At 35.0% G+C, this 12,773-nt stretch overlaps 1 protein-coding gene and 1 long non-coding RNA gene across 2 annotated transcripts; both read right to left on the reverse strand.

Moving 5' to 3' along the window:
- Positions 1–3,176: 3,176 nt before the first annotated feature.
- On the reverse strand, positions 3,177–5,665 carry LOC143624384 (phosphoenolpyruvate carboxylase 4-like). The gene is made up of 4 exons (XM_077095062.1): positions 5,480–5,665; positions 5,142–5,230; positions 4,722–5,055; positions 3,177–4,131 (listed from the first exon to the last, which is right to left on the reverse strand). The coding sequence occupies exons 1-4, from the start codon at positions 5,663–5,665 to the stop codon at positions 3,307–3,309; spliced, it is 1,434 nt and encodes a 477-aa protein (XP_076951177.1). The 3' UTR covers positions 3,177–3,306.
- A 167-nt stretch (positions 5,666–5,832) lies between these two features.
- On the reverse strand, positions 5,833–7,679 carry LOC143624385 (uncharacterized). Its single transcript, XR_013152100.1, has 3 exons — positions 7,528–7,679; positions 6,813–7,493; positions 5,833–6,158 (listed from the first exon to the last, which is right to left on the reverse strand). It is a non-coding gene; the product is annotated as an uncharacterized LOC143624385 (long non-coding RNA).
- Between the last annotated feature and the right edge of the window lie 5,094 nt (positions 7,680–12,773).

Below are 12,773 nucleotides of genomic sequence, written 5' to 3' on the forward strand. Positions count from 1 at the left end.
GTGCAAGAGCATGCGATATGCGCCGCGCGCATATGTGATGCGCGAGCATATGATGCCTGAGCATGTTTTGTATGCGCGATGCGCCTGGGTTTTGGCTTTGTGCCTTCATAATGTCTTTATCTTGTGGGTTGACCCGCCTTGCTTGGTGTTGAGGCGGGGTACATACCTCTTCATGGAGAAAGTTAACCTAGACGATGATTTGGAAAAAAAAACAAAAAAATAAAAATAAAACTAAAAAAATTGTTAAAACAAATATGAAGAATCATATTATGTTCTTATATAATAAACAAAAACATGATTATGTCCACTTAAACTAGACCATCTTTGTATCACTTGGCACCTTAAGGTTCAAAAGAAAACCATATTTCATCCCACACTACTGTAGCAAGAAATCAAGGAGGAAGCCAACACTTATAAAAGACAAGGCAGTGGACAGGATAGTGCATCAAACTTATCACTAGGCGATGCATGAAGTATTTTGTACAACTACTCAGTTTCAAAAATATTTAATATTATCCCAACTGGTTTTTTTCCGGTTCTTTTTGTCGTTTCAAGTCAAGGTTTTCCAACTTGCGAATAATCAGACGACTTTATATTTTTTGGTTTATATGCAGGTTGAATGACCATTATGGTCCAGTTTCTAAAACATTGCTTTTATCTCAAATTGCTTAAATAAGTTTAATTTTGTTTGTATAAAAAATCAAAATTGATGTTCTATTTATTTATAAATCAAATAACTTGAAAAAAAATGATTGCAAGTCAACGCGGCTCACCCATACCGGAACTTATTAAAAATGATGTACTTTCATCTAGATATAGCATACTAAAGGTGATTATGTAAAACCGATCTTAAATAATATTTTCTCATTGATTAAGCCACTTTGGAGATTGTAAAAAAAAATTAACATAATTTGAGGCTAGGTTGTTCCCGAAAATTCAATTTTAATATACTTTTCATAAAAAAATTTGTCTAAAATTTTATCTCAAAAAGCTAAAGTGGAAAATTCAATTTTAATATACTTTTCATAAAAAATTTGTCTAAAATTTTATCTCAAAAAGCTGAAGTATCTAATAGAATTTATTTTTCTAATAACTTGAGTAAACCTAACTTGAATCAATCTTTTTAAAAGCAAACAAGTCAAAATTGCCACAATATAAAATGCATTGTTTTGAGTTGTCAGCTGATTATACTGACTGTATGTTTTATATAGTTCTATTTTTACTAACTATATATTTTTGAACTACCAAGTGACTATACTGACTATATATTTGGTATAACAAATAAAATGATTGTTGTGGCGCTTGGCACCTCCTAATTAGGACATCTTTGTGACATGTGGCACCTTAAGGTTAAAAAGAAAACTAAATCACATCCCACATTGCCCCAACGTGGAATTAAAAATGAAGCTAAATGGATATTTATATGTATTTTGTACAGTTTGATATTCTACGCCCATTGTTAAGAATAGAAAGATAAAAATGAAGATATGAAATGTATATAGAAATAGATACGGTCAAGTTACATATAAAACTATAAATATTATATTCAAAGAATATTTAGAGATTGTGAATTCTGACCTGCATATATATTGTTTTCATATTGTTTAATATGTAATCTAATATATAGTATAATACATATTTTTTTGTATTTTATATTATGTCATTATTTGAATAAATTTATTTATTTTAACTCGTGTTGCACACGAGTACCTAAACTTGTATGTGTGTGTAGGCTTTAGATCATATACAAATGAAATTAACGTGCCAAATGTGGGAATCAAGTAGAATAATTATATATACAAATAGAGTAATTATGTAATTACATAATTGATTCCCACATTTAGCACGTTAATTTCATTTATATGTTAACTTTTCCCTATACATATATGGTTTATTGGATATTAATAATCCCTATTGAATTGTATGGCCGATAATTATCCCTATTCATTTAGTTGACAGTAACGGTCCCAAGTTTAAAAAAAATTGGCCCCCAATGGTCCCCCGTTAAAAAGGTATTCACGCGTTATACATTTTTCCGAATTTCAAATTAACGTTTTAGGGTTTTTTTATCGGAAGAAGAATACGAGTCGATTGATGTAAAACTTAGTTCGTAACGATGATCGATATGATGTACGTGAAATTGTGTTAAATGTCAAAAGACTTGCGTGTTGACATGTTAAATGTTGACTTAAGAAGTCAACGACAAGGAGAAACGGCCTGAGAAAAGGATCTTCGACCAAAGGTGAGTAACTAAACAACCCTAGAGTGAAAGGCTGAAAGTATATGCATTTACTTTAGGTGGTTTAAATGGATTCAATTTGTTGTGTAGTTAATGTGTTTATGGGTCAATATTATTCATTATACAGAGTTGATGAGAATATTTCCATTAAAGGTAAAAGTCTCAAATAGTCTTAGGATTCATAATGGTGTTTTATGGTCCTATAGTGATCGTTAATACAGAAGTGGCCAAGTGGGCTTGTGATCATTCAGTGGAACATGTGTCATCGCACGATAGGTGATTCATGATACTAAATTACATATGTGAATTTGGTTCATGGGTCACATAAGCCGTGGTGGACCTAGATAGTGTAGATGTCAGCCGACCCCTGTAAAATTGTTTTATGGGTTCACCAGTGCAGATAAGTATATTGTGACCCAAATGTTGAACTTGAAGAATGTGGGTTAAGTTGTTGAAATGTGTTTTAGGATGAAAAAAATTGCTTAAATCTAATAATGTGTTAAATATGACATGTAACAACTTGAATGTGGTGTTTCAAGTCCCGATCGATAATTATATACAAACTAAACAACTAACTCTCGTTTAATCAGAAAATCTAACTCAAAAACCGATTACAATCCCTCAAACCCTACCTCGGTTTGACTCTTGATGAATCCTAGCTCGGTTGCATCTCGTGTGTCTCTAATGAACCCTAACTCGGTTGCATCTCAGATGTTCTATAATATCTAACCATAACTTGATTTACGTAGACTGACCTAACTTCCTAGTCAAAGCATTACGAATTATAATTACAAAATAATTAGGAAACATAACCAACTAAGACCGATATATTAAAATTGGTCCATCAGGTTCACCGATTTGTGTCTCTAAAATTACATCCTACAATGTTATAGGGTTATTTTAGATTCTTAAAAGCCATAAAGATACAACATGATTTTTCTACACAACTGAATGTTAGCCATCATCAATCATCAATTATTCTTATTACAACAAATTGAAGATAAAAAAAAACATATACAACTTTTATATGTTGATATATTGTTATACACAACAACATAAGCACATAACTAACCAGTATTCCTCATTCCAGCAGCAATGCCATTAATAGTAATAAGCAACACATCTCTTAGCTTATGATTCTCAGGTTCACTTCTCAGCCTCTTCAAGATCTCCACTTGCAACATATTCAAAGGATTCAAATACGGAAACCGGCTTTCGATCAACATCCTTAAGCTCTTATTACTCCCATAAAGCCTCTCTTGACCAGTCACAACCAACACATACTTCTCAGTATCCTTCAACTCATTCCTCAACTGCTCGCCGAGCTCCCTTCGGTTTTCAGACACCAACACTTCGTCGTAATGCTTAACGATCGGTATATCCGCTTTTCCCAAAATCATCTCTATTAAATCCAATGTAGATTGGAAAAATGGCCATTCTTTGTATGCGGCTCGTAGCTCGTCTGCATGGCCTAACTCGCATACGCCTTTTAACCCCGCGCCAACCCCGAGCCATGCAGGAAGGACGAACCGCGTTTGTGTCCATGCGAATATCCATGGGATGGCTCGGAGATGGCCGATGCCAACGGATGTTTTTCTTCGGGCTGGACGGCTGCCGATGTTTAGGTTCCCGAGCTCGGCTTGTGGGGTGGCTTCTTGGAAATATGTTATGAATTCGGGGTTTTCGTAGACGGTGTTTCGGTAGTTTTTGCAGCTTATTTGGGAGATTTGGTCCATTAGATTGCGCCAGTTTTCGTCGCGTGGGGGTTTTGGGGGGCGGAGGGTGGCGAGGAGGACGGCGGTTGTGTAGACTTCTAGTTGTCGGACAGCTACTCCGGGTAGCCCGAATTTGGCCTGCACCATTTCTCCTTGTTCGGTTGACCGCAGTGTGCCCTGCATATTCAAGCCATGGGTTGACCCCAGCATGACCCGAAATCGTGTCAGACATATAAAGCGAAAACTGACACGTTATATATATGTATATCAATACTTCAAATACAAATTTAAAAAAAATATATACCAACATAACCTGTTTAGCTAAACATGTTCGTGACATCATGTTTTTGTTGGTTGACACGAACGGAACCGGTTTAAGCCAAAATTTTATTTTGCTTTATATTTTTGCATTTCAGTGCTCTAAATTACAAATTTCCAACAACAATATACAAATGTATAAAAATTAATTATGTTGATAATGATATAATACTTGATTCTTAATTCTCTTAATATTTTAAACTTTGGTATAAACAGTCAATTTACTAAGTTATGTCTAGTTTGAAATAAATACTCAATTTACAATTTTATTAGTACCCGTTTGGCACGTTTATATAAATGGGTTAACGGGTTGTGTTTGAGTTAGTACTTAGTAATACTTCTTTTGACACGAATAAAAATGTCAGTCGTGTTCAGGTTGAATAATTCAACCAGCCAAACCGACACGATTGACACCTCTAACAAAAATTGGATTTCTGTAAACAGCATACCATGACAGAACCCGGTGGCTGGGACTGTATAGCAAGATGTGTAGGCCCACCACCGCGGCCTATACTGCCGCCACGACCGTGAAACAAAGTAACTTTAATACCAAATTCTTTGCAAGCAGCCACAACATCTTCTTGAGCTTTATAAAGCTCCCATGCAGCCGCAAACCGCCCTGCATCTTTACCAGAATCAGAGTATCCAACCATCACCTCTTGGTGTCCATTGTGATTCTTCATAATATGATCACGGTACCAATCTATCGATAATAATCGCCTTATCACCGACCCGGCTCCCCTCAAATCCCCAACAGTTTCAAACAACGGCACCACCCGCAATCTGATTTAAACCATTTTTAAGAATACAATTTACTAACTAAAATATTTATATTTTTAATATTTTGTTATTAGATTATGCAGTCTTACATCCCACCAACACATGGTCTGCCTTGCTCTCCAGCAACCGCTAGACGAGCATCTTTCTGTAGAAGCTCGACGGCAAGAACATCGCTCGCCTGAACACAAATCGATATAATAAGATCTTATATTTGTATAAGACATGTTTGGTGTATTGGTTTTTATTAATCGCAACTATCATCTTTTAGTCGCTGTTGGTCCCATCTTTTAACGTATTTGTCCTAACGGTCCTCGACTAACAAAATCCTAACGCCGTTAGTTGCAGGTCGCCGGAAAAACGTTTTTGGTCTGAAAACTCACATTTTTTTTGGGAAAGTCAACATTTTCGTCCCAGACATCTTTCTAACCTTGGGTCGGACCTTTAGGAATCTTTTTCTAGTAAAATCTTTGGTTATTGAGATTGTCGGAACCTTAAAACCAACATCGGAATAGGTTGGTTGTGGTAGTTGGTTGGTGGTGAGACAGTTGGTGGTGGTGGCGGTGTTCAAGTTAAGTTTTCTGGCAAAAAATGTGACTTTTCCAGCCAAAAGCATTTTTCCAGCGACCCAGCAAGTAACAGCGTTAAGATTCCGTTAGTCGTGGACCGTTTGAAACAAATACGTTAAAAGATGAGACCAGAGACAACCAAAAGAGGATAGTGGGATTAATAAAAGCCAATATACCAACATATTTAATGAATTTATTAAATTTGTATGTATCATACATTTGAGGCCATGGAAATCACATATGCTCCTAATGAATCACTTCCCAACTCTGCAGCAATTCTAAATGTGTCCAAGACTTCTTTAACATCAGGAGAAACCTAATAAATTATATAAATTATTATAAAAAATAGCATCATATATAAAAATAAGAAATAAAGTAATTGAACATTTTAACCTCAATAGTTGGTGGTATAAGTGGCCTTTTTCCTTTTAATTCTCTTGATAGGAACTCAAGCCTTTTGGCTTCATCCCACTCACTATATTTTCCCATGTCAAGATAATTTGTAACTGCATCCAGAGTCTCTGAATGTCTACCAGATTCCTGCCACGTGTCAAGAAGTTGTATGCATTAAAACAAAAGGGGATTTTTTTTGTTTGGTTTAAATAATTAAAATTTTAAATTGTTACGGACTGAAACCATTGCAAGGTATAGGACTTATCCCACATCAGTTATATGGGCAACTGATGTGGGGTTTATAAGCCAAATTGGTTCCCTCACCTATCATACTAGTCATTTGGGTTGAGTTCTTCTGTTTGGCTTGTAACATAAATTGGCTTACTTGGTTATGATTCGGTTTGTGTAAAATTATTTACTTATAGAGTAACTGAATTTAAACATTAAAAATACATATTTTTTTCATATAAAAAAATTAATTAATTAATTAATTTGGGCCTTGCGGGGTGATCAGGTCGAGGGCCGTCGACCACCCTGCCCTCCTATCCAAGCCGGCCTTGTTTTGACATACCATGCCTGAGGTTTAAATTCTATAATTCTTTCAGTCCGTGGTGCTAACCACATCCAGTTTTTCTGTTAAATTTGATAATATGCCCCCCCCCCCCCACATGAAGGGCATTTTAGTCTTTTTCCCAACCACTGATTATAAACAAAACTCCCGAAAAGGAAACCACATGCCAAACCACACGGACCAAAAGTGTAATTTACTCTTAGTATATTAACGGGTCAAACAGAACAAACCTGACGTAGGTCGATCTTCATTAAAACCATCCCAAAAACCGAAACTCGTCTTATTAAGTCAGCAAGCCGACCGTCAGCTAGAATTACCGATCCACACGAATGCTGTCACAACAACATTTCCACATCAGCTTAACACAACTTTGACTTTTTAGGTTTGACTTTTCATTTGAATTAAGTCAAGTACCAAAGATTCATAGCATAGAAGGAGTGGCTGCAACAATTGGTTTGGAGTGTCATAATAATCACAAGGGTCCATGTCACATGGATGACCTTCTAGAAGCTGTTCTAACCGAAAGCGCGTGTTTGTAAGCTTTTCTTTAACATCTCCAAGAATGATCCTGTAAGGAGAAATTAAAGAAGTCATGCGCGGTTGTAGAAGCTTCTGGAAGCTTCCTCGTCCCGCTTGCGACTCAGCAAACATTTTCCGTTGTATGAGTGATCCTTTTGGCGATTTCTGATTGGTCGGGCTTGTATTTGAGGGTGAAGTAGCTTCTCCATTCTGAAATGTCATATGTGATATGTTTGCCATGTCAGCAGCATGAAACAGTTATGACAGTTAGAACTGTTTGTTGTGATTTACCTCTCGTAGACGCTTGTAATCAGATGCGGATCCAGGAATATCTAGTTGAGGAAAATGAGATTCCATTTCATTGCATTCTATAAAATAATAAAACATAAAAACTATATTAGTTTCTAGAGACCTTGGTTTAAAAACTATATTAGTCTCACGCGCCTGTCTTACATATCAACCTTTTTACTATAAACAAATCGAGCCGAGCCTAGGCTCAAGCTCAGCTCGTTTAACTTATGAGAGGTTTCAACCAAAATTTGACCCAAAAGTTCCAGCGCGCCTTTTAAACAGGGCCGGCTCAACGATGTTGGAGGCCTAAATCGAAATGAAATTTTGTGGCCCTTTTAAGATAATTGTGTAAAAAACCAAAAAAAAAAAAATAATAATCGGTCTCAAATAGTTATTTATGTTTCTAATATGCTGATTAAATATATATCTATATATAATGTTTTTTTTTTTAATTTAGAGGTCTTAATTAAGTGTGGGTCTAAAGCCCTATTTTAATTTCGCTGGCCCACTGGCCGGCCCTGCTTTTAAAACTAAGCTAGAAACCTCTTTTAAAGCAGTGACTAGAAACCGCTTAACCTGTATGTGAAGGTTCATCAGCGCCAGCAGGCAATTGTGAAGGCAAGCCATGAACACTATGACCCTTTTGTTGACCGCGGTTCATGTAACTCTGGTGCCGGTCCTCTTCGGACTTCTCTACATATAATTCAAAAACCATTAAATTTACTTCATATGTAAAGTCTAAACAGAAGCAATGATATTATAAAAAATATATAGTAAATTATATTATTCGTCCTTTAGGTTTACCTGACATTTGAGGTAAACATAAAGGACGAAAAGTGTGGTTTACTCAAAAATATACAAAAACCGGACCTTTTTGAATAATTTCATGAACCAAATGCGAGAGTCGGTCACTACACTGGTGCATAGAAAGCTCGAATCTAAGGTTTTCAATCTCGCGTAGGTAAAGATCAATAGCCATCCATCTTGATAAACGAGAGACGTCTTTTGTCACCTGCAGTTATGAAACTTGGTTATTATTATTATTATTATTAGGTGAGAATAAAAAGTCAAACTTGAGGTCAAAAACTGAAAGTTTGACCTTTGCTGTGACATTTGGATTTCCATCTCTATCACCTCCCATCCAAGATCCAAATGTAATAGGTGTGCATGTTAAAGGAAGTGGCTTCCCGGTATGCTTTTTTAGCGCGTTGCTGACTCGGCGCAAGTATTGTGGTACCGCCTTCCAAAGGGATTGTTCGATATAGTTTAGTCCTGTTTTCTTATGTATAAACGAATGAGTTCATCTTTCTTGAAAGAATATATTCATGCAGCATGTGCTAAACAGAATATCATGTCAAACAAGTGAGCCTGAACATGATACGAATGCTCGTGGGTAGGCATTTAAATGAACCGAGAGTTCATTGAACTGTTAGTGAACTGTTTGGTGGGAAGTTTGTTCATGTTCGTTTCTTTAATAAACGAACGAACATGAACATATGTCTCGTTCGTTCAATTACGTGTGAAAACATTTGTTTACTTCGTACATCTAAATTTGATTTTGTTCGCTTAGTTTGTGAACTTTTTGTTTATACTATTATGAATGAACATAAACAAATATGAGCACGTTAATTTGTTTAACGAATGGATACGAATAATATAACTTCGTTCGTTTAGTTGTTCATGTTTGATCATTTGTTCGGTTAAAGCTGATGAACAATCACGAACATGCCTCGTTCCTCTTCATTTGGTTCATTTGCGGGCTTATTCGTGGGATGGAAAACATGACCCTTATAAGATTTAACGGATTTTTTTTACATATTAATACTCGAAAATTATAAATTTAGAACAAAAACATATATACATGTATGCAAAACAATTTGTTATAAAACTTTAAGTCAATTTCTCTTTTAACATTTATCTTTTGGTATGAAATACCCAACAATTTTAAGGACATAAAACACATTCAAAAAAATAAACGGGTCAACCTCAACGAATGCACCAGGACAAACTGAACCCGACCCGTCTAGCTAAACATGTTCACAGTTTGACCAGAAAGTGACCCAAACCTGTTTAGATTAAACCAAACCCATGATATCATGTTAAGTTCATGTCGTGTCACAAATTAACGCCCCTAATGAAATTTTTATACAACATAAAATCCGAAAATGGTGTACCGGATCTAGCCTCGTCTACTGGTGTAGGTTTGTGGCGTCTAAGTTCATCTGTCTGCCATATAGAAGTGATCTCTCTCACCTACAAAACAAAACATGTTATGCATCATAAGCATATTAAACGCGTTGGTTTCACATAAGTGAAAACTGTACCAGATCTTCTATTAGCCCGTCTTGATCTTCTTGTGTAAGATCTTTGCGGTTGTTAACTTCCAACAAATGCTGCAAATATTAACAAAATGAAGCATACAACTATTTCATAACATATAAGAAAAAAAATGATATAAATGATTATTTTAACAAACTTACAGCAATTCTAAGGTGTTTATATTGTAGTGTACGTCGATTAATTTGTGTTGGATGTGCAGTGAGGACTATCTCAACCTCCTATAAAAAAAACAATGCAACGATAGATGCATTAAACGAGTCGTTTTTGCAGGTTGACGGGTTAAACCTGACACAAACCGGCCCATTGGGCCTGATCCAGTTAAACCGCACCTGGCTGCACATGGTTTCATATAGTTTATCTGGAGTAACACCAGTTTGAATCAACTGATTAAAAGTATCATCACAAGATTTTGCGACTTGTGCAATATTCTTCGTCTTGCGCGACCTGCAAGTAACATGTTCTTCAATAATTATTTGATAAAAAAGCGTTTAACAAAGAATAATTACCTGTGATGGTTTTCGGCAATGCCCATTAAACTAAGGAAATGACTAAAAGCTCTACCGAGCTTTAACGCCTCGTCTAGTGTCATTTTTGATAGTTCAGAAGCTAACTGCTTTTCAAGTAACTCTGCAGTGTTTTCAATTCCAGCTGCTCTTATAAGACACGCGCTCTGCAAGTCGATCATGAAACGATATCTAAATGATTATTATTATTATTATTATTTGAACTGTAATACATACCAAAATCACATACCCATAGTGTATCATAAAACAAGCATCAACTTTCATCCATATTAACTCTTAATAATATAGATCAACTAATGAATGTTCCAAACCATCATGTGGCTTGACAATGCAAATTAATAATCACTATGAGTATGCATGTTCCTTGATGATGTATTCACCGAATTGGGCTTAGCGTATAGAACTGGGCCTATGTAAGTTCGGCCCATGGTCCCTACTTCATGGCAGCCACTAGGGGTGTAAACGAGCCGATCTTGGCTTGTTTTTTTTAATTTAAGAGGGCTTGGGCTCGTTTAGAATTGTATATCTAAAGCTTGAGCTCAGCACATGAGTAGTTTGTCAAGCTCGAGCTCAGCTCGTTTTCTATTTATTTAATTATTTTATAGTTATTTACATATAGTTATAATTATAACTTTTATATATAAAATTTAATTATCTTTTTCATATTTTTATTTTATATATAAAAATAATTATTATATTAATTTATTAAATAAGAATTACATAGATGTAAAAGCTCGTTTAGGCTTGCGAGGTATCTCGTTTAAATTCAGCTTGATTCAAATTTTTAACGAGCCAATCTCGAGTAGTTCATGAACAGCTCGTTAGCCACTTGATAACATGTTAAATTTTAAGTTAAATTTTTTTCCTAAATTGATGAATGTTCCCTAATCATCATTATGTAAATTTTAGGTTTTTTTCTTTTACTCGAAAACCTTAAGAGATCATATTCAATTTCACAAATGATCCAATTATAATAGATAACAAGCTGTGCCGCAATCCCCTTTTAAACATGTTCCACAAAATTTGATAGCATTTTCCCGAACTAACAATAATCAATTTGATGAAAATAGGGGAGACCTGAGAGAGAGTACGAGTATGCTCAACTTTCTCCATAATACTAGCGCCTACTTCGCGATGAAGCACGTCATTCAAGAGGCTAAACAAAAGGCGTAAATCGTCTTCGTAGCTTTGAAACGATATCTCCTCCGCTATATCGTCCATAATGTCCGTCATCTTGCTGATCCGTTCACCGTGTCAAATATATTAATTAACAGCGTTCTTTGGTGATTAATTAAGGTGGTTAATTAAGGTGGTGGAAGAGATATATGAGGATTATGGAGTTTGCATGTATAGGTCAAATGTCAATGAACCTGAAGGTGACACGTGGACAGTTTTGGAGGGAAAATAGCAAAGGTTATTGTTGTTAGGGAGTGAGTATCGGTGACCGGTCATTGACCAAGTCGATGGAATGGTGAAAGTGGTTGACTAAGTTTGACTTTCTTTTTTTCTATTTTTGGTAAAGTATGTAGATTTTTATAAAAATTAATAATTACACATACACCGATTAGGTGTTCCATGTGGCATGCATACACTAATATAAATATTGGTTTAGGGGGATTTACAGTGAAGCTAGTAATAAAAAATGTGTGTTTTTATGACGACAATAATACCATATATATAGAAGGGATGGTTGTTTTCAGTTTTATAGATAGTGATTGAAGTTTTTTATAATTAATAGTTGTAAATTATATAAGTTAGTTAATTAATTAAAAGAAGTCACGATGATGTGGTTGATGAAGGTTGGTTGACATAACGATGGAGCCTCTTTTTTGTTTTTTCCCCTAAAACGCCGTTCTCATATAAATGTGAAGAGCGTTTTTTTTACGAAAACTCCCCTATCCGTAATGATGCGGGGCGTTTTTTGGTGCTTTTGGGGTGTTGAGGAAGCCTCATTATGGATGTCCTAATACAATTTGGAATTTCGCCCTATTTTTAATTCATAAGAACATAAGAATGGGTTCATCTTGATTTCTTCAACGACACAGTCCACAACTGTTTTTCATATTAAGAACACCCTATCATTCATTGCCCTTCAAATGAACCACAGTTATAATTAAAACTAGGGTATAAGCCCGCGTGACACGCGAGTGGGAATAACTTGTCACTAAATATATTGAAATATAAAAACTTTTTTATATTATACCTAACACATTTTATACTCTTCTAAAACAACCTGTTTTGAAATATTTTCAAAATAGTTACAAAATATAAAAAAAATTGGAATTAGTCAACTTTAAAAAATTATGAAATTTTGTTTGATTTTTGACCAATCTTGCAACAAACTTTAAAATGATCACTGACATTAATATTTTGTTAAAATTGTAAAACTTGAAAACATTTTACAATAAATGAATTTTCAAATAACTTTGGAAAAATTAAAACATTTTATGTTGACTTTGAAATAATTAAAGGTGAAAAAATATGATGCAAAATCAATGAAAACAAAATATAAATATA

Source organism: Bidens hawaiensis, unplaced genomic scaffold (assembly GCF_021521415.1).
Source record: "Bidens hawaiensis isolate Kalapana, Puna unplaced genomic scaffold, B.hawaiensis_p1.1 tig00003781_1, whole genome shotgun sequence".
In the NCBI taxonomy this organism is placed as follows: domain Eukaryota; kingdom Viridiplantae; phylum Streptophyta; class Magnoliopsida; order Asterales; family Asteraceae; genus Bidens; species Bidens hawaiensis.

Bases quoted from the DNA above. Each gene is read 5' to 3' on its own strand.
- LOC143624384 (XM_077095062.1), bottom strand. From the start codon at position 5,665: ATGCTTTTGGCTGGAAAAGTCACATTTTTTGCCAGAAAACTTAACTTG. The intron at 5,231-5,479 runs GTTAGAAAGATG...ATTTGTGTTCAG, and splicing joins TCCTAAAGGTCCGACCCAAG to GCGAGCGATGTTCTTGCCGT. The intron at 5,056-5,141 runs GTAAGACTGCAT...GGTTTAAATCAG, and splicing joins AGACCATGTGTTGGTGGGAT to ATTGCGGGTGGTGCCGTTGT.